Source organism: Syngnathoides biaculeatus, chromosome 7 (genome assembly GCF_019802595.1).
Source record: "Syngnathoides biaculeatus isolate LvHL_M chromosome 7, ASM1980259v1, whole genome shotgun sequence".
In the NCBI taxonomy this organism is placed as follows: Eukaryota; Metazoa; Chordata; class Actinopteri; order Syngnathiformes; family Syngnathidae; genus Syngnathoides; species Syngnathoides biaculeatus.
The window spans coordinates 13,187,316-13,212,168 of NC_084646.1; the positions used below are offsets into that span (position 1 = coordinate 13,187,316).

The following is a 24,853-nucleotide window of genomic DNA, read 5'->3' on the forward strand; positions in this document are numbered from 1 at the left end:
ATGGAAAACCTGCTTATGTCAAGCATAATACACACGGGGTCAGGTGCGGGCTCGCATGAGTGAGTCATACGTGTGTAGTTTGGGGTTTCGTGTGGGCGGTAGTGGTGTCGGGAGGCGCGCGTTGCTAAAGTTAGCCTAGCCGCTAGCCGTGTTTAGTGTTTCTCGGTGGGTTCGCGTTAGCATCGGTTAGCTCGCCGCTGTCAAGACGGGCGAGGTAACGTTAGCACGCCGGCTTGCATATTCCATGACCCATCACCTTGCCCTGTTTAATTGTGAGGCCAATTTGGCTAACTTTAGGTTTACGAGTATTTTCTTTTTCTTTCTTGGGAGGTGCTCGGGGACATTTGACAGCTCCGTGCCCCAGAGGGGGTTGTTGTGATGGAGACGCCGGGGAGGATAGCAATCACACCGGACGCACTGGACTTCACGGTGGAGAATGTAGAAAAGGTGAGTGCATTGATTTTGCTATTGACCACAACATTAGGAACGTATATTTTTATTGTGCTGGTACGCTCAAAAAACACAAAGGGACAATAACCTTCTGCTAACCCAGGGGGTTGGCAATCTCTAAAGAGCAAATTTGACCCACAGGAAAATACACTAAGAAGTACAATATGTTATTTGACATCTAAAGTGAGAATAACACTACATATTGTTGGAACTTCTCTACAGTACAATGTCCTCAGTTGATGTGCAAAATGTTATATGCTTGTGTCCGAGTCAAGTGGCAATACAATAAAAACACAACGGTAATATAAAACCACAACATTGGTGATGGACCAACAAGCTTCCGTTAATCTTAATGTTTAAGGAAAAATGTATTGAAAGTTTATCCTAATTAGATGAAAATTGGCATCAGAAATAAATTCCCCTTGGTACCGTATCACCAAAAGGTAAAGAAACACAACACAAAACAAAACATTAATGCTAACTATATTTGAAATGAATTTGATTCAAAAAGATGTGGAAAACAAATATAAAGGGTTGGAAACTGTTTTCAGAACTAAATTGGGAAAGTGTAGGTATTTATGAGCCATTTTGGAAAGTAAACACTTTTAAAGTAGAAGTAAGATATTTTGTTGCTACTTCAGGGATTAAGCACTTTCAATATCCCAACTTCGTTGATTAAATGTTGTCCATCTTCCTAATTTAGTCTGGTCTGTATGAGTCCTTGGTCTTCTCCTTTTCCTTCGGCTTGTCCCGTTAGGGGTCGCCACAGCGTGTCATCTTTTTCCATCTTAGCCTATCTCCTGCATCTTCCTCTCTAACCCCAACTGCCCTCATGTCTTCCCTCACCACATCCAAAAACCTTCTCTTTGGTCGTCCTCTCGCTCTTTTGGCTGGCAGCTCCATCCTCAGCACCCTTCCACCAATATACTCACTCTCTCGCCTCTGAACATGTCCAAACCATCGAAGTCTGCTCTCTCGAATCTTGTCTCCAAAACATCCAATTTTGGCTTTCCCTCAGTATCCCGGATGAATTATCGAGTCGTAGGGAGTACAATCTCAGTTCTGGAGTACCTGAATGTCGCCATGATTTAGATTCATGTCATTATGCTGTGCATTTCCATTGCGTGTTAATGACATTCTGCTGTTGATTTCATGTGCTGTGGTGTTTGCATTTCCATTGTATGTTAATCTTGTTGTTTTGACATTTGCATTTGTTGTTTGTAAATGTAACCTGTCTGCATATATCCTATTTTTCAAAAGTACTTATCTGATTGCGATATAATTCATTGCTTTGTGGCTTAATTAATACACACCAATAAAAGCATCACAAGCATGTGGCCAGTGTGAGATTCTAAAATAGCAGTCTACATCTTTAAGTGAGCTGTCCAAACTGATGCAACTTTAAAAAGCACTTGCCGTGTTGTGATGACTTTTGGGACAATGGGACAAAATTTGTCCAGCACTAACTAGCTAGCAGCCCACATGAGAGGCTTACCGAGCCATTTACTGCATGGTGCTCAAACAGTCACCAATAACACAAGAATGTAGTCACTGCACAATCAATCCTGTGATGCTGGGTAAAATGAGCTCCTGCGAGGTGCGCAGACCTTTAAATTTCAAAGGCACTGTCATTTCAGTACCCCCACCATTTTGTTCCACAATGATTTAGGGTGTTGAATTGTGTCGTCCTGTGTTGCTGCCATAAATCTCTCTACCGGGTGGCCGCAGACAGACGGTACCAAAGAGAGGGGTGGGGGAGGATGGAGACAGGAAAGTGTGTGTGTGAGAGCAGAGTTAATGTGCAGAAATTGTGAGGATTGGCGGGGGGTGGTGGGGGGTGTTCAGGGTGGACCATAGGGGGAGGGGCAGGACGTGGAGAGTGGCGATGTCATAAAAAGCACAATGATGATGCTGCTATTGTGCGCTTTCATTTGAACATCTTTTAGCACCTTTCCGGTTATTTTTCCAATGCAGATGCTAACAAAGTATCCATCCCTTACATGATTAATGCATCTGTGAGGTTTATTAATAACTTATTAACATTTGAGTTATCTATCATGAAAGTACCTGATGTGATAGGAATCAAATATTGAACATGCCTGTTTCACATTGTCATTCTACAAAATATTCCTTTATGTGTAAAACAGCTGTAAGTAACAATTATTTTAATAATCAATGATTAAATTAAATTCATAATTTCAATTAATCTGTCCAATATTTTTTCAATTAATCAATGAACTAGAACAAAATTACATCCCTTTTTTGAAAAACTGGAAATATCAAATTGGCAGCGGAGAAAAAAGAAGTTCGTGTATGAGCATCCCAGAGTTCTTTAAGTTCATCCATCCATCCATCCATCCATCCATCCATCCATCCATCCATCCATCCATCCATCCATCCATCCATCCATCCATCCATTTTCTGTGCCGCTTATCCTCACTTGGGTCGAGGGAGTGCTGGAGCCTCTCCCACCTATCTTTGGGAGGAGCCAGCGTACACACTGAACTGGTTGTCAGCCAATCGCAGGGCACAAATAGACAAGCAACCAGTCGCACTCACATTCACACCTACGGGCAATTTAGAGTCTTCAGTTAACCTACGTTGCATGTTTTTTGGATATGGGAGAAACCAGATTGCCTGGAGAAAACCAACGCAGACACAGTGAGAACATGCAAATGGTACACAGGCGGGGCCGGGATGAGAAGCCCGGGTCCTCATACCTGTGATGCAGACGCTCACAGGTACGTCCACTATGCCCTTAAAGTAATATATTATTATTTATTTATTATTCATGTGGATGTTGTACTTCGTTTTATGTAGCATTCAAAGTTTCTATTACAACTTGATAGTGGTGGTATTTAGAAGTGGATTTATTTGAGTAAGTCCTCAGTGAAGGAACAGGTACCAAAAGCTCACCTACCACTAATGGACTTTCACACTCGCCAAGAGAGTTTAGCACGTCACATTGTGTTGATTGTTGTGTACATGGTACCAGAGGTGATGGCTCCTGGCTTGGCGGCTACCCAAGAGGCATTTGTTCTTTCTTCAATCTGAAGACAATGTACTATATTGTCCACACTCACCACCCGCCCAGTCTCTTGTAGTCCGGTCCAAGAGGAAAGCGCGACACTTGGTTGTTAGCGTTAGCATTCTGAGTCGGTGCACAGCAGAAACGTGGGCTTCTTGTTTTGTGGTCGGACCAATTACTTTATTTTTCCGTAGGCTAAACGGAAAACTTATGGCATTTACAAATTGAGACACAAGATATCAAGTTCAGGTTTCATGTTTAGCGAGAAAATTCTAATGCACTGATACCAGTACAATCAGTCAATCAAATCAATCATTCAGACCTTTTTTTATGTCAACTTTCATACGTGAAAACCATCACAACCGATGCAGTCTTTGACCCATTGCGACACCAAACGCGATTTACAACTAAAAAAGATGATTAGATACATGACATAGCTTGGATGAGCACAGGTTTTCCGAGTACTGTATATACATTTCAGTGTTCGCAGATACCGAAAACCATCCATCCATCTGTCTATGTTCTGTACCGATTATCCTCACTAGGGTTTCAGTACATGATAATCCTTTGTATTGCAGTTTTCATGTCAATGTTTTTCCATTCATCCATCCATTTTCTGAGCCGCTTATCCTCACAAGGGTCGCGGGAGTGCTGGAGCCAATCCTAGCTGTCATCAGGCAGGAGGCAGGGTACACCGTGGACTGGTCGCTAGCCAATCGCAGGGCACATAGAGACAATCAGTCGCATTCACATTCACAACAACGGGCAATTCATAGTCTCCAATTAATGCATGTTTTTGGGATCTGGGAGGAAACCGGAGTGCCCGGAGAAAACCCACGCAGGCACGGGGTTGGAGTTTAACCCGGGTCATCAGAACTGTGAGGCCAACGCTTAGCCAGTTGCACCACCATGCAATCTAAAATGGAAGTGTTAAGTTTAATTTTTTTAAACATAAAAATGTCAAGAAAGAAATGCATTTTTTATTTAATTGGACGTATTCATATATTCATGCAGATCTAAAATTACCAATGTATATATATTTAAAATTCTATTGTACTGTCTGTATTTATTAATATAAATTTCAAGTAAATGTAAAACAATTATAAATTCATGCAATAAGAAATACTGTGTCATTACTAATAAAATGATGCTTTAACAGCTAAATACGTTATATTTAGGATCACAAGGATTTGAACGCCGATCCTCAGAACTGTGAGGCCGATGCTTTACAGCTGCGACACCGTGCCGCCAAAAGTAGAGTAATGAACATTTAATTTAAAATTGCTTTTATTTTTGTTCATTTATTTCTCAAATTTAATTCTCAACTATTTTAATTCTAATTAAATGATTATGGTTCTCTGTAACATCAACATCAATCATTACTTACAGGAAAAAAAAAACATATATTAAGTGTAATTGTCGTTTTACATGTGAAAAGAGTCTTGTGGCTCGCAGTATTTTTTTCTGGGCTAGACTCTTCATTCCTCTGCCTTTGAATCTCATGCTCGACATTTCAGTTGAATTGAACGAAAAGGTGTGAAAATAAGAGCCCCGATTTCATCTCCAGTAAAAGCGGGCGTTTTTTTTTTTTTCATCTCACTGCTCGTCATTCATCCTCTGCGACTGCCTCTTTGCGTTAGCCTGAGTCATTTGGCACAATTCAGTGTGGCTTTGGCGAATGTGAGAGCAGATGGCGAGGCTGTGACCGAGGGGACATTTTCTCACTCACGTCACTCCTCCGCCTCTCAATGGCCGCTCTGCCGACAGCTCACTGTCCTCAGGTGCCGTTCAGGTGGCACAGGCGGGTTCTCGCCATCTGTGTCTGGGTAGTGATTGAATTCAGGCGTCACTCTCGTTACGAATAGAAAAAACAAACACAGTGGTACTTCATCTTAAATTGAATGAGTTCATTGACCACGCTTGTAATTCATTGAATTGATGTAAATGCTTTTAATCCATTCCAGGCTCTTGTGGGTATAGATATAAATCAAAGACTAGATACATAGCCCCGCTAACCGACCCCAAAATCCTCACTCAGTTTCCAAACTGTACAATAATTTTGGACTGAGATACAGTACACTAATTACTGTTTCATCTTACATTTAAGCCGATTCAATAGGAATTTAATATCTGAACTCTCGTGGGCACAATTATTGCGTTGTCGAAGCTGTCAATGGTTTTAATGTTGCTGCTGATGGATGGTTCCCTGTTGTGAAACCGCGCTTTTATTGCATATTTGTGCCTCTAAGCGTTCATATGCCATCATTCTTCTTGAATGTGTTCTCTAAGTCCCTTGCTGCTCAGTACCACTTATCAGATGTACTTCAGAGCGCCGTTTTTTTTAGGTCAATGCTTTTGCTAATAGCGGAGAAAGTGTCCTCGGGCTTCTTTTTTTCATAGGGAGTGGGGTGGGGGTAGATGATATTAAATAATGTTACCGGCATATTACACAATGTCCAGCGAAACTGGAGTTCAAGACCAAATAAAAGGGACCTTTTGTGCAGCAAAATGGCCAAGAATATAAGTACTGAGGGACACAACATTCTGGGACATCACATGTTAGAATCTAGCACAGTGGTTCCCAGACTTTTTTTTTTTGGAACGCCCCCCTTTTGGGAGATGACATTTTCTACGCCCCCCCCTCACACACACACACACACACACACATACACAAACACTTGGAATTTATTCGGCCGAGTTTGGGGCTGAAAAATTTGAAGCGGGGGCACAGGTGTGCTGAGAATTGTAAACTGGGGTCGCTTTGAAAATAGTAAAAACTAAAAAGTTACTTTTCTCAGACTTACTTTTGAAATCAAGTAATCAGCATAGTAACTAAATTATCTTTAAGTTTGAGTAATCAGTAAATTAGCTAACCTACTTTTTTAAGGTATTTTTTCGCACTATAAGGCGCACCACATTATAAGGTGCACCTCCAATGAATGGCACATTTTAAAACTTTTCCCATATATAAGGCGCACCGCATTATAAGACGCACCGGATTATAAGGCGCATAAAATAGATGCTACAGTAGAGGCTGGGGTTACATTATGCATCCATTAAATTATTAAATGGAGCTCAATATTGATCCATATATAAGGCACACCGTCTGCTTTTGAGAAAATTAAAAGACTGATCACAGCACACTGCGGTTCTATTTCCAGATATTTCTTCTTTTATCCTCACGATGGTTTGGATGATTGATCTGATCAAATTGTGATCTCCTGTCTTGTTTTCTGGCAGGCCCTCCATCAGCTGTATTATGATCCCAACATCGACAACAAGAATTTGGCCCAGAAGTGGCTCATGCAGGCCCAAGTGTCTCCTCAGGCCTGGCAGTTCTGCTGGGCTCTGCTTAGCCCAGAAAAGGTACAAAACTCACACATCATCACATACATGTAAAATGAACAGCTTTATCGTGTCACTCCACAGGTGCCTGAGATCCAGTACTTTGGCGCAAGCGCTCTCCACACCAAGATCTCCCGCTACTGGTCCGACATCCCCAGCGACCAGTACGAATCGCTGAAGAGCCAGCTGTTCTCGCAGATCGCCTGCTTCTCCTCGGGCGCCAAAATGGTGCTGACGCGGCTTTGCGTGGCGCTGGCATCGCTGGCACTCAACACCATGCCCGAGGCCTGGCCCGGCGCCGTGGCTGAGATGGTGCGGGTGTTTCAGGAGGAAGGCGGAGGGATCGACGGGCGGGCGCGCTGCCTGGCACTGCTAGAGCTGCTTACCGTTCTTCCCGAGGAGTTCCAGACCAGCCGCTTGCCGCAGTACAGAAAGGGACAGGTTCGTCTGTCTGCTTGTGTTCCATCTATCCATTTCCATTTTCTACATTAATAGGTGGGTGAGCTGGAGTATATCGCAGCTGACTTTGGGCAAGAGGCGAGGTACACGCTGCCTGGTTGCCAGTCAGTAGAAGTGAAAATAAAGACAAACAAGCAGTCACTTCTCACATTCACAACATTGGACCATTTAATGTCTTGAGTGAACCCAAGTTGACTTTTGGGTAGAAAAGCGGGAAACACCATGAACTTGTTAAGAGTCAATCACAGGATACATGGAGACAATCAATCGTGGACAGTAAAGAGCTTTCAACTAATTTAAGTAGATTTTTGGCGAGAGAAGTAGGGTACACTCAGGACTGGTAGCCAATCACAGCACCGTGAGCAACATCAGACGTACGCACTGTGATCAATCAGTGTCATCTATTGAAGTTACATGGCTCATTAAAAGGTTCAGATTACATTCCCATCCGAACATTTTTAAGAACAAGTTTGTGTTTTTTGCAAACTTACATGGAAAATGTCAACAAACAAAAAAATACATTGCTAAGCAAACCAAGCCAACTATGAACTATAAATTTGAAATGTTGCTTTCAACTTTGTTTCATTTCTTTTTAACCCACAATGATATCCCTGTCTGTTTTTCTTGGTGTAAAACTGAATTATTGCTTGCAGAATATCTTTCGCACTGCATGTTGAAATGAATGATGCTCCCAAACAGTTTTAAAGTCATTATGTTGCCTCCTATATTTAAAATACAGAATTAGCTTTTTGGCCAATGTATCATCTGTGGTTTCATCCTCGATCAGGCTGCGCCAAGGTGGAATTTTAACATTACACCATCTGATCCTGCACTTTCTACTTTGGGTTCAGACCAGACCTTTTTCTCAAAAAAAAAGAGAAAATCTCATCCAGTTTCACCACTTTTTCTTCCATTATTCGCATACTCCAACATTCATTAAAGCAACAGCATTTCTGTTTTTTTTTTTTTTTTTTTACTTTTACCATTATTATCAAGAGTAAACGTAAGCAGCATGTCTAACTCTTGGCTCTACGTTGCCCAGACTATGTTCCTAACTAAAGCACTAGTGGTGGGCCGTGTTTGTCATTTTTAGCTTACCCCTTTAAGAGCGGAGGTGGGCGGGGTCAGATAAAGTAGGAAGTAGAGTGTGTGGCCCGGTGTGGCCGAACAGCAGCTCATTGTAAGAGGCAGTGTGGTGCCGTGTTTAAAAAAAAAAAAAAAAAAAAGAAGACTTCATGCTGTAGTTCACTGCGCTGGATCTGTTTTCATCTGCGCTGAGAGTGTGTGACAAGTGCGCAAATGCGCAGTTGCTTATCTTAGAGGGAACTTTGCCCACGAATAATTTACATTAATCGGTTAATATAGCATGCAAGTTCTTTGGAATGTTTAAGCAAGCTAGAGTACTCTGAGAAAATAACAAAATCTCTGCAAAATTTTCACTGTATAGATGTTATCACTAAAGTATAACAAATCCTAATTCTTCGCATTAGGTCCGAGGTGCACTGGGCCAGGAGTGGGGCTCTGTGTGCCCGCTGCTCCAACAGCTGCTGCGACGGACGGACAGCCCAGGGGCGGTAAAGGCCCGAGTGCTGCGGTGCCTGTCGTCCTGGGTGCTTTTGGATGTGCCGCTCAGCGAGAGTGAGGGCCTGGTCTACGACTGCTTCGTCGCCTTGCCGGACCCCGAGCTCTTTGACACTGCTGTTGAGGCGCTGGTCAACGCCATCTCACAGCCAGACTCCCAAAGGTGCATCCCGGTCTATGTTCAGACATACATTTTTATGTTTTTATTTTCTTGGTTTTATTATTTATTTGTTTTTGTTTATTTGTGTTTATCTTTTTTCTCGCGTTCTGAGTCAATATTTGAGTCACGGGCGAGTTTGATACCCGTCTGCTCGGGCAGAGTGGGGATAAAAATTGAGCAATTGAGTTACTGGAATGCCCTTAAAGGAAAATTCCTGTGTTTTGGAGTAACAGTGTATCCAATAGGTCAAGTAATATATACTCTATCTTGTTAATGTGATGTTAAATCCTCTCTCAATTAGTAGTGTTTTGAGAAGATTTTTCTCGACAATTACAACTTTTCAGGTGCGCCGCCATTTTCACGAGTCACGTGAAAACGTGCGCGGATGTGACGTGTTACGTGCTGTTCGAAACGCTTGATTACATGGGACACAATTATGTCCAGCGCTGATTTCTCGGATTTATCTTCATCTGATGAAGAAATAGCAGTATCGGTTAATTGCTCATCAGACTCCGCGTCATTCCACCCGAAGAACCATCCGAATATTCAACATTTATTACAGCCACAGAATCAAATCTGTATGGAAGTATTCATCCATCTTCCAGATCAACCGATACTAGTATTTCTTCATCAGATGAGGATAAATCCGAGATATCAGCATTGAGCATAGTGGCGTCCCATGTAATCGAGCGTTTGTTGCGGCACGGTACATGTCACATCCGTGCACGTAGGTCATGTGATTCGCGAAAATAGTGGCACACCTGAAAAGTTGTAATTGTCAATAAAAATCTCAAAACACTATTAAATGAGACAGGATTTAACGTCACATTATCAAAAAGAGTACATATTACATGACCTATTGGATACATTGTTCCTCTAAACCACCGGAATTTTCCTTTAAACGTGGGCAATGAGAGCTGTAATTGCCCATGCACTTTCAGACATTTATTAAGGGAATTGGTAAAGACATATTGAACCCACAGCTGATCGGTTGATCGGTTTTATTATCATAATTTGCCGACATTGATTGGCTAACCAAAAGTCATTTACGCTGCAGTGCAATCGTGCCCAGTAAAGCGAGTATTTTTAGCTTTCTTCGTCTTTTGCCGTAGAAGTGTAAATATCTGACAGTATCAAGTTACTTAAAAAAAAAAAATGCCGTATGGGGGAGACTGAGAGACAACACCAAATGCACGGATCAGAATGCAAGACTAATTTGCTCTTTCACGATAGCACTATATCAGACTAACGTACAGCAATAAAATATTGTATACCGACACCACCGCATCCCATTTTTTAGGATCATGGACTTTATTTTGTCCACTCAAATGCGACCGGATAGACTCGTTAACGTGGGGATGGGAACACTAGTGGATCGTGGCGACTATATTACCAGAAGAAAAGGGGAGGGGGTTGTCACAAAATGTAAATGTCATAGAATGTAGTGCCAGGAGGTATTAATAGATGAACAAAGATACATTATCCATCCATTTCTTTCCCGCTTATCCTCACGAGGGTCGCGGGAAGTGCTGGTGCCTATCCCAGCTGTCAACCGGCAGTAGGCGGGGTACACCCTGAACTTGTTGGCAGCCAATCCCAGGGCACATAGAGACAAACAGCCGCACTCACAATCATGCCTAGGGGCAATTTAGAGTGTCCAATTAATGTTGCGTGTTTTTGGGATGTGTGAGGAAACCAGAGGGCCCGGAGGAAACCCACGCAAGCACAGGGAGAACATGCAAACTCCACACAGGGAGGGCTGGGATTGAACCCGGGTCCTCAGAACTGTGAGGCCAACACTATACAGCTGATCCACTGTGGCGCCCCCAAAGATACATTATTTCTCGTAAATATATATTTTTGAGCAATTAAATCTCCAAGTATAAATGCAAATCCAGCACACGCCTACGACAGTACGTACAGTAATTACACTTTATTTCTGGTTGTCTTAGAAGACGTTTCACCTCTCACCTGAGGAGACTTCATCCCTTCATGAAACAAAGCTTAGTTATCTAACTGCCCTGAAAATTGCATTTGTGAACATGTTTTGTTTATTTTTAACCCAAAATATTCATGAACAAGCAGGGATAAACAGCCAACAAGTGTTTTGAGGGTTGCCCCCTGTGTGTATGTGTTCCCCTTTATTTCTGTACAAACCATTAAAATGTCACTTTTCTCATAAATCCCCTTTAAGCCATGATTTTCCCAATGATGTTAGTCAAAATCAAAATTTGACAATGGAGATTCCACTGTAGCAGCTTGAAAGCTTGTCCTGGGAACAATGTAAAAATTTGCCTTGGAGCAGTATAAGTCTTCTAACTATTAGGAACGGACAGGGTGGGTGGGCACTGGCTGGGCACAATGGAGGGAGGGATGTGATGCAGGGGCATGTTGACAGCCTAAAAGGGGGGAGGAGAGGCAAGTAGGTGGAGGAAGAGAGCGGCACGTCTTGGTTGGCTGGCGTCGCTATGGTTACAGAGCCAGGGCGAGATGTCATCGCGATCGGTCGATTCAGATGTGGCGAGCGCTCATTACCCCTCCTCCCCAAAATGAGGAAAGCGAGCGGTAAGATGGAGGTGCGGAGAAATACACGGCGGTCCTGACCGCTGCTTCACAGACCAGGCAGCATGTAGATGCTGACCTGTCACTTCCAATGTGATGAGTGATGCATTAAATCTAGTAGAAAGCATGCCTCAAGGTATTTTTACATACAGCAGACATCTATAGATTGATGTTTATTCTCCCGGCTATTTGCACATCCTCTCCCCAACCCCTTCTCGGGTTCTCTCCCTCTGTTAAAACTCACCAGAGTCAACTCATTTGAGGGCACGCGATTGGTCTGTTTGCATCCTGTTGCCAGGCAACCTTTTCCCCCTGTCTCCAAGGTAATTCAGGGGGGATCGCAGCAGGGAGTCGGGAAGTGTGATTGAGAGGACGGCAGGGAACAAGGAAACTGCAACAGACCCTCTTGATAATGGGGATCTTAATAGTTGAAGATGAATAATTGGGCCTCTGGATTCCTTGCCCACCAAGTGTGAAATTAAATAACAAAATTTTTGGTATTTGACCATTTATGGACATTTGAGAGCAAGCCCTTCTGCACTTCAGCCATTCGGTTATGTTTCTGTGGAAATCCGAAACAAAATACCACAGATCAGCATTTTCTAACGCTAACTAACCCCGAAAAAGTTTTAATAATGAGGATAAACTTGCAATATTACAAGTTTTAAATTTTAACAAATTGACCTCTTTTCTAAAATAAATAACAAAAATGTTTCACTAGAATTTTTAAAAATTATTTCTTAATGGGTGTTCTCTTTGGAAAAAAAAATTGTATAGGCATACAGATTTCTTGCCCAAAATTATGAATTTTCTGAGAAAAACCGCTGTTTTGTCGCCCCACCCCCCACCTCCCAAAAAATACAAAAAAAACAACACATTAAGGACAATGTTTTGTTTTTCCCCAAATTGTGATTAATTTCCCAAAAAGTCCAGATCTTCTTGGGGAAAAAAAAGGATCTTTGGAAAAATTGGTTCCTCTTGAGGGGAGAATTACCTTTTTTTTTTTTTTTTAATGAAAAATATTTATTTTGCAGGGAAACAATGCAAATTTATTTTCACAAAATAACATTTTTCTTCAAAACAGTCTTCATACTAGAAAAAACATTTTGAATAAGTCCAAACCTTTTTTTTTTTTAATTTATACATTTTACATGCACAACGCATACAAATATACACACTTACCACAATACAAGCCCTTAGCCCGCTTATATGTGATGAAATGCATTTATACTTTGATGGTGCCTTCCCAAATGGATTTTCATTGTCCAACGTTGCCATGTCATTGTTATTATTAATCAACTGGGAGCCACACCCCTGAGCAACATTCTCTGAAGATGAAATGCTGCCCTTTACACCAAAAAATGGATGGGGTGGGGTACTCTCTCCTTCTCTCGAACACACAGACACAGCGTGCATGACTATTTTTTATTTTATTTTTTTGCTTTGTCATTTATACACAGTCTGACATTTCAATACACACACATACTGCACGGCCTTGATCTTTAAATGTCACGCTATTGCGTGACTCTGTTAAGGACGACATTGTCTGGGTGTTGCTTGAGCCAATCCGAGAGTGAATTAGACGTTTGGATGTTTTGTAGTGGGTTGAGGGAGGTTTAAATGAGGAGACAGACAGAATCCTGGCTGTTACCTATTTAACTCTTGGCGGTAGCTTTAAATGCTACACTCCAATTACTGGTAGATGTGTAGGTGTTAATTGGTGGGTGTGTTTATCCGAGGAAAGACATTAGCCCTTGATACCATGGATGAGGGGATAATTTCCCCTGTCACCGATCAACACCAAAAAAAAAAATAATGCCGCTCCAGACACGACTTTCACACATGTAATTGGGTGGATGTGTCTTATCTTTTTTCGTTTTTTTTTAACCTGTTCTGTTCCGTTCCATGGTCATGCAGAATAATGAAAAGACAGAAACAAATCAGACGTGAGAAATAGAGATACAAACCAAGGCAAAAGAATAGTTGAATCGTCATGTTATATGACGACAAGTAATGTTACAAAGAAAGTGAGTCATATACTTATTTGTGAAGAGAGGGGACAACCAGGAAAGGATACAACAACTAACCATCAGGACAGGAGGAGGGAAGACATGAAAGGAAAGGGTAGGACAGGATGGGAGTAGTGAACAAAGCAGTGCCACTGTGGTGGAGTAACTCTATGTCTAATACAAGCTGTGTCGTTGTTAGTACTGTAATTTCCGGCCTATAAGCGTTTTTTTTCACACGCTTTCAACCCTCCGGCTTATGCGACTAATTTGTGCATTTTTTTCTAATGGCCGCAAGGGGGCACTCGAGCGGAAAAGTTAAGAGTGAGACTGGTGGAATATATGTGCCGAGGAAGTGACATTTACTGGTATGTTTTTTTAACCGGCCCTCTTAGCGCTGCAATAGCATTAGCACTGGGCTAGTGTGTTGCTGCTTTGTTACTGCCGTGTCTCAGTGATTTTTACCGGTATGTTTTTTTTTTTTTACCGGCCCTGTTACTGCTGTGCTACCGTGTTGCTACTGTGTAGCTGCCACGGCTGTTATTTTTGTTTTTGTTTTTTTTTTTTTTTTTTACTGGTATGCTTTTTTTTAACAGCCTTGTTCGTGCTACCGTTTTGTTGCTACATTAAGCTAAGATAAGGTATTAAAACTTTGAAAACTCTTTCTGTGTACCGTCTTTCTTTGTAAATATCTCGTGTTTCAACGTGGGCACTTGCGGCTTTTACACACGTGCGGCTTATGTATGTACCAAATGTTGTTTCCTTTACAAATGTACTGGCTGAGGCTTATAATCAGGTGCACTCTGTAGGCCGGAAATCACGGTAGTCACAGCACAAGCAGCTAATTCTTATAGTATGTCAGTTGAAATGAGTAAGTGAATAAACACCATTGCACGTGCGTGCTCGTTATTTGGTATGCGGAGTTGCTGTTCCAGCACGCTGACAAAAGGATGGAGTTGGCCCTGCCCACCTGCAAGGGGAGTCAGGGAAATCCTATTGTTAACTGTTTGTTTATATGTCACACAGGTACGTGAATACATTGCTGAAGCTGGTCCCTCCAGTGCTGGCTCTCCAGGAGCAGCTCAGAGAGGCCGTCCAGAACGGCGACATGGAGACTTGCCACGGCATCTGCCGCATTGCTGTCACGTTGGGAGAGAACCACTCCAGGTGGGTCTTTGTCCGTCTCTAAACAATATGTATACGCTTAGACTTGAACCCCTCAGAAATGATTTCTTTCTTTATGTGATTTAATTAAGATAGTGGAGCCATCCATCCATCCATTTTTCATACAACTAATCCTCACGAGGCTTGCAGTCGTGCTGGAGCCCATCCCATCTGACGAGAGCCGAGATACACCCTGAACTGATTTCAGACATTTAACTATTAACACTCATGCTCATACCTACAGACAATTTAGTCTTCAATTACCCTACTGTGTCAGTTTTTGCAATGTGGGAGGAAGCCAGAGTAAATGGAGAAAACACACACAGACACTGGGAGAACATGCAAAGTCCACACACGCGAGGCCAGATTTGAACCCGTATCCTCAGAACTGTGAAGCAATCGTGCTATCCATTCTCTCACCCATTTTAAGAAGTGGATGTATCCTCTGGTGACCATGGAGAAAATTTTGGTTTTTATTTTGTTGTGGGATCTTCCTCTACGCGGCGGCACGGTGAATCAGCTGGTAAAGCGTTGGCCTCAGTTCTGAGGACCCGGGTTCAATCCCGGACCCGCCTGTGTGGAGTTTGCATGTTCTCCCCGTGCCTGTGTGGGTTTCCTCTGGGCACTTCGGTTTCCTCCCACATTCCAAAAGCATGCAACATTAATTGGACACTCTAAATTGCCCCGAGGTGTGATTGTTAGTGCGTCTGTTTGTCTCAATGTGCCCTGCAATTGGCTGGAAACCAGTTCAGGGTGTACCCCGCCTACTGCCCGTTGACAGCTGGGATTGGCTCCAGCACTCCCGCAACCCTAATGAGGATAAGCGACGAAAAAAATGGATGGATGGATCTTCCTCTAGACCTGTTTAAAGAATATTAGCGGTATAAGAAAAAAGGAGGTACTGGGAATTGGCTTAAAAATAACTGAAAATTTGGGTAATTTTACAAACTGTACAATTTGCAAACAAACTGGAGTTTTAATGGTCAAAAAATGTAAATGAGAAAAGCTGTTTTTCATTAAAAACTGTTGTACAAAATCACATTTTAAAAATAACATTCTATTATTGGAAGCATTGTAAAATTAAGCAAGGCTTAACGTTGAATCGCATTTTTAGTCAAATAAGGCATATGACTAACAGCATCAAACATTTTTATACTATTTCTCCTTTTAGGATACTGCTGGAGCAGGTGGATCACTGGCAGAGCTTCCTGGCTTTAGTCAACATGATCATGTTTTGCACAGGCATCCCAGGCCACTACCCGGTCAATGAGACCACCAGCTCGCTCACGCTCACCTTCTGGTACACACTACAAGTAAGGGCATCTTCATGTGGACGGTCTACTATGTTTGCCACACTACTTTGGATAGTTTTGTTCTCCATACTTAAGACAGGTCTCTCTTTTATTGCTTCCCAGGATGAAATCATGTCATTCGAGTCAAACAAGCAGGCATTGTACCTGCAGGTCTACAGGCCGGTTTATTTCCAGCTAGTGGACGTTCTGCTCCACAAAGCCCAGTTCCCCTCAGACCAAGAATACGCGTCCTGGTCCTCAGATGAGAAAGAGCAATTCCGCATCTACAGGTGTGTGGCGTTGCGGGCTCTAGAGGGAGTTTTTTTTTTTTTTCTTGGAAAAGACTGAATGTAGAATGTTTCCTCAGAGTGGACATCTCTGACACACTCATGTATGTCTATGAGATGCTGGGTGCTGAGCTGCTGAGTAATCTCTACGACAAACTGGGACGACTTTTGACGAATACGGAGCAGCCCACGTCATGGCAGGTGGGTGGGGTGCTGTTTTTCAGATGACATTTTTTTTTTCGTAATGTGTCACAGTATATTTAATAGCCAAGTGCAGTGGAGTCTCAAAAATTGCACACAATTTGTTTCTTGATCCCAGTTTGCAAAAAGAGATTTGTGAGCCGGTTGGCTTTAAAGCTGAAAAAAATTTGTTCAACCCCCTAGTTTTCTAATAAAGGTTCAATATACCTTTTTTTCCCAAAATGTTTTAATAAATAAATATAAATTCTAAAATATATAAAAGCAGTATATCATATATACATATTAATTAAATATATGTATAACTCTGGTGGGTAGCCATTATAGAGACCCAACTATTTGTATACAAGCTATGAAAAAGTATATACTAATTGCATATACCGTAATTTCCGGCCTACAGAGCGCACCTGATTAGAAGCCTTACCCAGTACCTATGTAAAGGAAATACCATTTGGTACATACACAAGCCACACCTGTGAAAAAGCCGCAAGTGCCCACATTGAAACAAGAGATATTTACAAAGAAAGACGGTACACAGAAAGAAAGTTTTAATACCTTAGCTTAACATAGCAACAACACGGTAGCACACGAAGAGGGTTGGTAAAAAACATACCAGTAAAAAAAAAAAAAAAACAGCCGCACAACATGGTAGCACACCACTAACAGGGCCGGTTAAAAAAAAAAAAACGATAAAAATCACTAAGACACGGCAGTAACACAGCAGCAACACGCTAGCATAGCGCTAATGCTAGCACAGGGCTAACCGCGCCGGTAAAAAAAATACAAAAAAACATTCCGGTAAAAGTCACTTCCTCGGCACATATATTTCACTGGTCTCACTCTTACCTTTTCCCCTTGAGTGCCCCCTTGTGGCTGTTAGAAAAAATGGACAAATTAGCTCCATAAGCCGCAGGGTTGAAAGCGTGTGAAAAAAGTCGCGGTTTATAGGCCGGAAATTACAGTAATATGCCCCTTTAAAGAAGAAAAGGGACTTCTTTATTGGTGACTCGCTAGCACTAATTCACAACATTTTCCTTCCGCAGCACACAGAGGCTTTGCTGTATGGCTTCCAGTCCATAGCAGAGACGATAGACGTCAATTACTCTGACGTCATTCCGGGCCTCATAGGCCTCATCCCCAGAATCAGCATCAACAACGTTCAGCTGGCTGACACCGTGATGTTTACTATAGGTGAGGCCAATGCTGTCATGTCTCTCATAGACAATTTTACTTTTATGACACAACAAACACTGTGACCAGAATACACGCTTAGTGATTTTTTTACTTCTTAATCCATTTTTAAAACGTGAAAGACCACCTGATCTACTATAAATCCTGCTAGGTGCCCTGGCTGAGTGGTTGGCAGACCACCCAGTGATGCTCAGCAGTGTCCTGCCCCTGGTGCTGCAGGCTTTGGGCAACCCAGATCTTTCCATCTCTTCCGTTTCTACACTAAAGAAGATCTGCCGCGAGTGCAAAAGCGATCTGCCGCCTTACGCCGCCAACATAGTAGCCGTATCTCAGGTATGTCCGTTTTGCTATTCTTGACTACATTGTTTATTGTGCTTTTAGCTATTCTCTTTTCTTTACAGGAGGTTCTCATAAAGCAGATCCACAAGGTAAGTTTATAATGTCTCTTTCTAATCAGCTGGTATTAAATGGCGGTTTTTAAACCTGTGATGACTTTGTTTGTTTTGGTAGACGAGTCAATGCATGTGGCTGATGCAGGCGCTGGGTTTCCTTCTGTCTGCACTACCCGTGGAGGACATTCTGAGGAACCTTCACTCCCTCATCACGCCTTACATCCAGCAATTAGAGAAGCTGGCAGAGGAGACGGTGGGTGGACCAACATATACGCATACCACACATGTTCACGCATAACAAGTGGAGGGTATTGTTTTTTGTGGGGGGTGGGCCTGCCTTGTGAGCCAAATTTTCAGGTATGAGCAGGTTTAAGATACGTTCCCACTTGAGGAAATGGGGCTCCCACAGATCAGTTTCAGCCATTTAACAGTCAAGCGCAAATACAAAATAACACTTCCACGGAGCTGCTGTAAGTCACAGGTCACAACTTATGCCCACACGTTCACACACAAACTAACCAGAAGGTAACACAGAAGAAGGGAATTTTAATCTCGAGGGAGTCTGAGTCTTCAACACCACCACAAAAAATTATTTTGCCAGCTTTGTTTTTTTTCTTTTCTCGTTTTTTGTAATTGACAGAGCATAGGGAAAAGTGGACAAGTTGACAACTCTATGTACACATGGAGCCAGAAGTGTACTTACACTGTACAAAAGTACACATTTAATTTTTTGTCTCACTTTCTGAAGTCAAATCAAACTAAACCTCTCTTCTTTCAGGTCAGTCAGGATCACCAAAATTATTAGTGTGTAATGGATGGACATTACCATAATGTTTGTACTTGTGTATAATTGTTTTAACGGATGAACAGCTCACTTTCAAGCATCTGGAAATTGCACCCAAGGATGAGCCAGACTTGTGGAGCTCCACTATTCTTTGTCTGATTTAATAGCCGATTTCTTTTGATTTTCCCATGATTTTAAACAAGGATCCAGAGTGTTTGAGGTGTGGCCTTAATCACATCCCCAGGTGTGCCGTCAATTAACTCAGACGTTGTCAGTTAACCTGTCAGAAGCCTCCAAAGTTATGACGTCATCATTTGGGCTTCTCCATGTTTGTTAAAGATAGCACGTTTTGTTTATATAAATTTTTGACCTCAAATAAAATAATATAAAATTCTCTAAAAAAAAATTTCGCTCTCATTATTTTGGCATTTAACAAAATTATATAATTTTGCTAATCCTGACCGTCCTTAAACAGAAGAGTTTTAGTCTGATTTGACTTCAGACTGAGACAAAAAAATGAAATCTGTGTTTTTGCACAGTGTGTGTAAACTTCTGCTTTCAACTACATACTGTTTTTGGGGGGTCTCCCTGAAAAGTGTTTTTTGGTTTTCAAGGTTTCCACCCAACACCATCAGTGAGACCAAATGGTCCCCCGTCACAAGTGCTCCAAAACCGAGCTTGAGAGAGAATGTTGGAGAGCTACTAGCTCAACACCCAGGAACAGCCATGCACAGCACATTGTTAATATCTGCTTTGAAGCCCTCTGTATTTTCAGGCCTGTGCGGCACAAAGGAGGATTTTTCCATTTCCAGATAATGAACACGGAGCAGTTGCCACTGATCAGTGCAGGGTGCCGCCAGACATCAGCCAAGATGAATCTTTTACTTCATCTTTGTCCTCAGGCGTCACACCCACATACACACTACCTTATCCATCCTTGCTGCCTTCCGGCCATTATTTACTGTCTTGCATTTGCTTTGTCAGCATGACATCAGACTGGGAAATCTTTGCCGCCTATTGCTGAACAAATAGCGGCTCTTAGTGGGCAGAACTTCAACCTTTACAGGTCCGAAGGGGATTTGGTGTAAATAACCTTGGCTATTTTTAATGCGTCACGTCACTATTTAAACAGTAGTGATTAAAACTGACTGTGAGTCATTACCTGACTGACGGTGTCACTGGATATGCGTCACAAAAAAGCCTGCTAATCCACTGATTTTATGGGATTATATAAACACATGCGGCTCATAAACCAAACAGAATGTTCACCACTTGACTGTCACTGTACTACTGTGTGTTCATTAGGATTAATGCCAGTTATCTGAGAGCGATCAAATTAAGCGCGGAGTTCTTAGTCAAAAACCAAGATGGAGTGGGGTATTATCTTAACTGCATAGGCTTCTATTTAGTGTAAACCTTTTATTTGTTTTTCATTTTTTGTAGTAATTTCAAAAATGCACTTGGAAGTGTTGCATTTGAATATTCTCCCAATCCCAAGAATTCCAGAAAATTTACCAAAGGTTTGCCAGCACATTTATCCTGGTGACAATGTATTTTTTAAAGAGGTTATAGCAGGAGTTCCTGTCCAAAACTGTTATCTGAATTAAAAATATCATTCTTAATAGATTGCTCACAGACATATTTTCTGAAATAGTCAGTGAACAAAACTTTCACACTTAATGGGTGAGTAGGCTCTAGAGACCCATGATTTGTATCTAAACCATTAAAATGTCAAATTTCCCTAATGTCCCTTTTAAGATCTTCCACTACATGTGGAGTTATCTTTTTTTATGCCGGTTTTCACTCTCTTTTGTTTCTCCCTTCAGCCCAATCCGTCCAATAAGTTAGCTATCATTCACATCTTGGGGCTGCTTTCCAACTTGTTCACTACGTTGGACATCAGCAAGCAGGACGACGAATCGGCGGAACACTCAGCTGCGCCTGTGAAAACGACCCCTCCCCCACCCGGACCCAACCCGGTCAGTGCGCCCTCACCACAAACCCTATCATCGTCATACAGGTGCTATGAGGGAGAAGAATAACTGTGAATTGAATTTTAAGTTGTTGTAAGAAAAACAATGCTATCTCGATGACATGGCAAAAACCTTTAACATCAGCGGAGCAGTGGAATAACAGATGACAAAACATATAACTTCAAAATGTTTGTATTTGTATTAATTCACGAGAATATTATTCAGAGCATCCATCCATCGATTTTCTTGGCCGGTTATCTTCACAAGGGTCGCGGGGAGTGCTGGAGCCCATCCCAGCTGTCAACAGGCAGGAAGTGGGGTACACCCTCAACTGGTTGCCAGCCAATCGCAGGGCTCTTTGAGACAAACAGCCACACTCACAATCACACCTAGGGGCAATTTAGAGTGTCCAATTAATGTTGGATGTTTTTGGGATGTGGGAGGAAATCGGAGTGCCCGGAGAAAACCCACGTAGGCAAGAGGAGAACATGCTAACTCCACACAGGCGAGTCTGGGATTGAACCCGATACCTCAGAACTGTGACCCCAACGCTTTACCAGCTGATCCACCGTTCCACCTATTCAGAACATATAAATTAAAATTATTATTCTAGTTGTTACAATTTAACCCTAATAAAAAAACATTCACAGCAGCTAAATTATTATGTTGTACATTTAATTTTTAAAGATAATGGACATTTTTAAACAATGAAATTATTATCTCATAGCTCCTGACATTTGTAGCCTTGTGGAAAACTGGTGTATGTTTCTTTTTTTTATTTTCTGACTATTTGGTCATCCTTTGCTACATTAGAAAAAATTGAACAGAACAGAACAAATTGTCCCAAGTCAGACAGAGGTGTATAGTCTCATTAAAATGATATCTATTTAAGTGTACTGTAGTAATGGGTAGTTTCATAGTCGCCATTATTTTCCTGCCCACACTAGTACACTTGTAACCAGGAGTGTACATACTCGAAATTAAAAGACACGTTTGTTTTTTCTCACTCTCTGACTTGAAAGAGGTCAATTAGGATTATCCATCTTTTTCTATTTTCTAAATGGCAGAATAATGAGAATGTTTTAAAAATGTATTTTATGACTTTTTTTTTTTTAATACCGGTGCTTTCTTCATAGGCAGAAATTTAAATGTATTTCATTGGTATTTTGGTACCATTAGCTTTAACCTGTGTCAAACATTTTGGATGTCAGTGATCAATTGAAAAACTCCATACTGAAGTCCCAGGTACTAATTTGATGGCCCATCACTTGTCAATGCCAATGCTTATTGTTTTTGCGGCCCCAGGTGGTGGTCGTCCTGCAGCAAGTGTTTGCGCTCATACAGAATGTACTCAGCAAGTGGCTGAATGACTCACAGGTGGTCGAGGTGAGCTACGTCCTTTTCTCCCTCAGGAATTATTTGACGTTGTCCCACTGTGTTGGAAAAGTGGGTTAAAAGGCTTTTACGTGTGCTCCTTAGGCAGTGTGTGCCATATTCGAAAAGTCAGTGAAAACGCTGCTGCACGACTTTGCCCCCATGGTGTCGCAACTGAGTCAGATGCTGGGACAGATGTACAGCACCATCCCCCAAGCCTCTGCCCTTGACCTAACACGACAGGTATAAGCAAATCAACTTAATAGGTGCATAACAGTGTAGATGTTTTAATTTTTTGGTAAGGAAACTTCACTATAGTGCAGAGGCAAATAGAATTCCCACATTGAACATATTAGGAAAAGCTCTGATTTCATACCCTTACTTGAAATCTCGTTTTGGAATCCCGACCTTTATTTGAAACCTGAATCCTGACATTAAAAAAAAACATTTGAAACCATAACCATGTCTTAAACCCTAAAACCTGACATGAAACCCTAAGTTAAAGTCTTATTCCTGACTCAAAACCCGAGTTTGAAACCTTAATCATAACTTCAAACCCTATTTTGAAACCTTAACCATTGAGTGTCCACACATTACACACTTAAAAGTAACATCCTTTTTTCCTTTTCAACAAATGATGACTAAAGCTTCTTTGTTTGGAAACCATTTCATCTAAATATGTCAGTGTGTTATTTTTATCCCTTCCCTTTGACTTTCTAGTTTTCTACTGTCATTCTTTGTTTTGGAAAAACGAAAAGCACTTGAAGCAGAACATGGGTTACCAGGGCACCTCTGCCAAGCAGTCTACTAGATCTGTAGTTGTTTTTAAAACTTAAGAAATTATTCTGACTTCAGATCTTTATGTATCATAACACAGGTTCATTGTGAGCATGGATGTCTGATTGTGTTGTCTTTTTTGTTTTTGTTTTTGTTTTTTTTTGCTTTCATGCATTTCAGCTGGTCCACATCTTCGCCAGCCAGACGGAGCATTTTCCGCCCATCAAAGCTCTCTTTGAGCTCGTTACTTCAGTAACGCTTTCCATATTTCAGCAAGGTAGGGCTTGGTAATACTGTGAAATGTACCCCTGCGGTAGACCTTTGAATGTTTTCTTTTATTTCACAGAGGTCCAAAGTAGCACACAACAGAGCTGTGTAAATGCAATATGCGTATTTCATGTACTTTTCTCTACAGAGACCTATTTCTAAGTCTGGCAGTACAGATGTTGGTACATTTTTAACGCTAGGCCAACTGGGACGTAAAAAAACAGAGTTCATAACACTCACTCTTCAAATGTTGACTTAAATATTCTGTGTCAACTTGTTGAAATATTCCGGTCTATTTTCCAGACACGATACTTGCTACACTTGCACAACATAATGAACCGATGCAAGAGATGTAGTGGAAAAATTCTGCCTTCACAAAGATAATGATAGTTAATTTTTCTGAACACTGTCAAATAAGGTGTTCTGCAAGCCTTATGTGTACAAGTGCCATAGAAAATGGATAGCTAATTATGCTATGTTTTAATTAATTGTTTGGGAAAAGAGCTGAATTCAAAAACTAGTACAGGTTATTGGTTATTGGTGTAATATAGACTAAATTTGCAATTTCTGACAGTCAAGTTACATGTTCCTCACTACTAAGCATTATTATCTTTGTAAATGCAGAATTTGTCATACAAATGATCTCATTATCAGAGGTGTACCTCATGTTATGTCCAGTCACTGCATTATCTCAGTGTAGCCTGGAAATTTCTTTTTGGTAATTGGCACTCAACGCAATACATGTAAAATACATTGACGTCTCTCTCTCTCTCTCCAGCTTCCCTTTATGTTACATCCTTCCCCCTCCCATCCCCAACCACTGTCTCCTGCCCCTCTGCTTTTGACTCCTTTCGTAATGGCTGCCTCACACCCGCCTTTTAAACTCTTTCCTTTCCACGTAGGTGCCCTTCTTCAATAAGACAGGATACGTTCACAGCGCAGAAATCGCTCGCTTACTCGTATGGCTGGCATGTTAAAGGAGCACACGACACTACTAGAGCTTAGTGGCAGGCATCTAAAAAAGTCCTGTCTTCCCTTTGTGTGTGACACTATGCTTGTGAGTGAATGAGAGACCATGGAAGGTGAGTGAGTGACTTAGTGAGTGTGTGAAACAGAGGGAGGGTAAATGCACATCTGAAAATTTGTGTGTGAGTGTTTGCAAGACTGATTCTGTTTGAGCAGGAACATGCACAGACATTTTTTGGGGCAGAAAAAAAGGGCATCCATCGTCAAAATTATTCATGCAGTTATGAAAAAAATAGTATATATTTAACTTGGGTACTGTAATTTATTGCGTGTTATACTTAGGTATGGGGCAAAATGGAAAAAAGGTTCACAATTTATAAATGTATGCCATGATCTAGAGATTATGAAAAACCTGTACAATTTCATTCCAATAATTCTACTGCCACCTTGTGATTATGAGAAAGATGTATCCTTCACTTTTTATCCAAATAGGGCAGTGCTATATATGACTGCATATATGTACATTTGTGCTTTGTGTGTTTATGCAGAATTCTTTTTTTAAATATGAGTGATGATGGCGGCACGGTGGATCAGCTG

General features: G+C 41.5%; 1 protein-coding gene across 2 annotated transcripts in view; it reads left to right on the plus strand.

Annotated features, from left to right (window-relative positions):
- Positions 1 to 24,853, plus strand: part of LOC133503765 (importin-13-like) — a 37,683-nt gene that overhangs the window by 1,263 nt on the left and 11,567 nt on the right. The window contains exons 3-18 of one of the 2 annotated variants that reach the window (XM_061825690.1): positions 326 to 447; positions 6,719 to 6,844; positions 6,908 to 7,264; positions 8,773 to 9,026; positions 14,618 to 14,758; positions 15,927 to 16,068; positions 16,171 to 16,337; positions 16,415 to 16,535; positions 17,576 to 17,723; positions 17,875 to 18,056; positions 18,125 to 18,151; positions 18,234 to 18,368; positions 20,726 to 20,878; positions 22,178 to 22,258; positions 22,352 to 22,489; positions 23,204 to 23,300. In XM_061825690.1, coding sequence (XP_061681674.1) covers positions 379 to 447; positions 6,719 to 6,844; positions 6,908 to 7,264; positions 8,773 to 9,026; positions 14,618 to 14,758; positions 15,927 to 16,068; positions 16,171 to 16,337; positions 16,415 to 16,535; positions 17,576 to 17,723; positions 17,875 to 18,056; positions 18,125 to 18,151; positions 18,234 to 18,368; positions 20,726 to 20,878; positions 22,178 to 22,258; positions 22,352 to 22,489; positions 23,204 to 23,300 — 2,338 coding nt within the window. In that variant the 5' untranslated portion in view covers positions 326 to 378. The remainder of the gene's footprint in view (positions 1 to 325; positions 448 to 6,718; positions 6,845 to 6,907; positions 7,265 to 8,772; positions 9,027 to 14,617; positions 14,759 to 15,926; positions 16,069 to 16,170; positions 16,338 to 16,414; positions 16,536 to 17,575; positions 17,724 to 17,874; positions 18,057 to 18,124; positions 18,152 to 18,233; positions 18,369 to 20,725; positions 20,879 to 22,177; positions 22,259 to 22,351; positions 22,490 to 23,203; positions 23,301 to 24,853) is intronic. The other variant, XM_061825689.1, reaches the window with a different exon arrangement.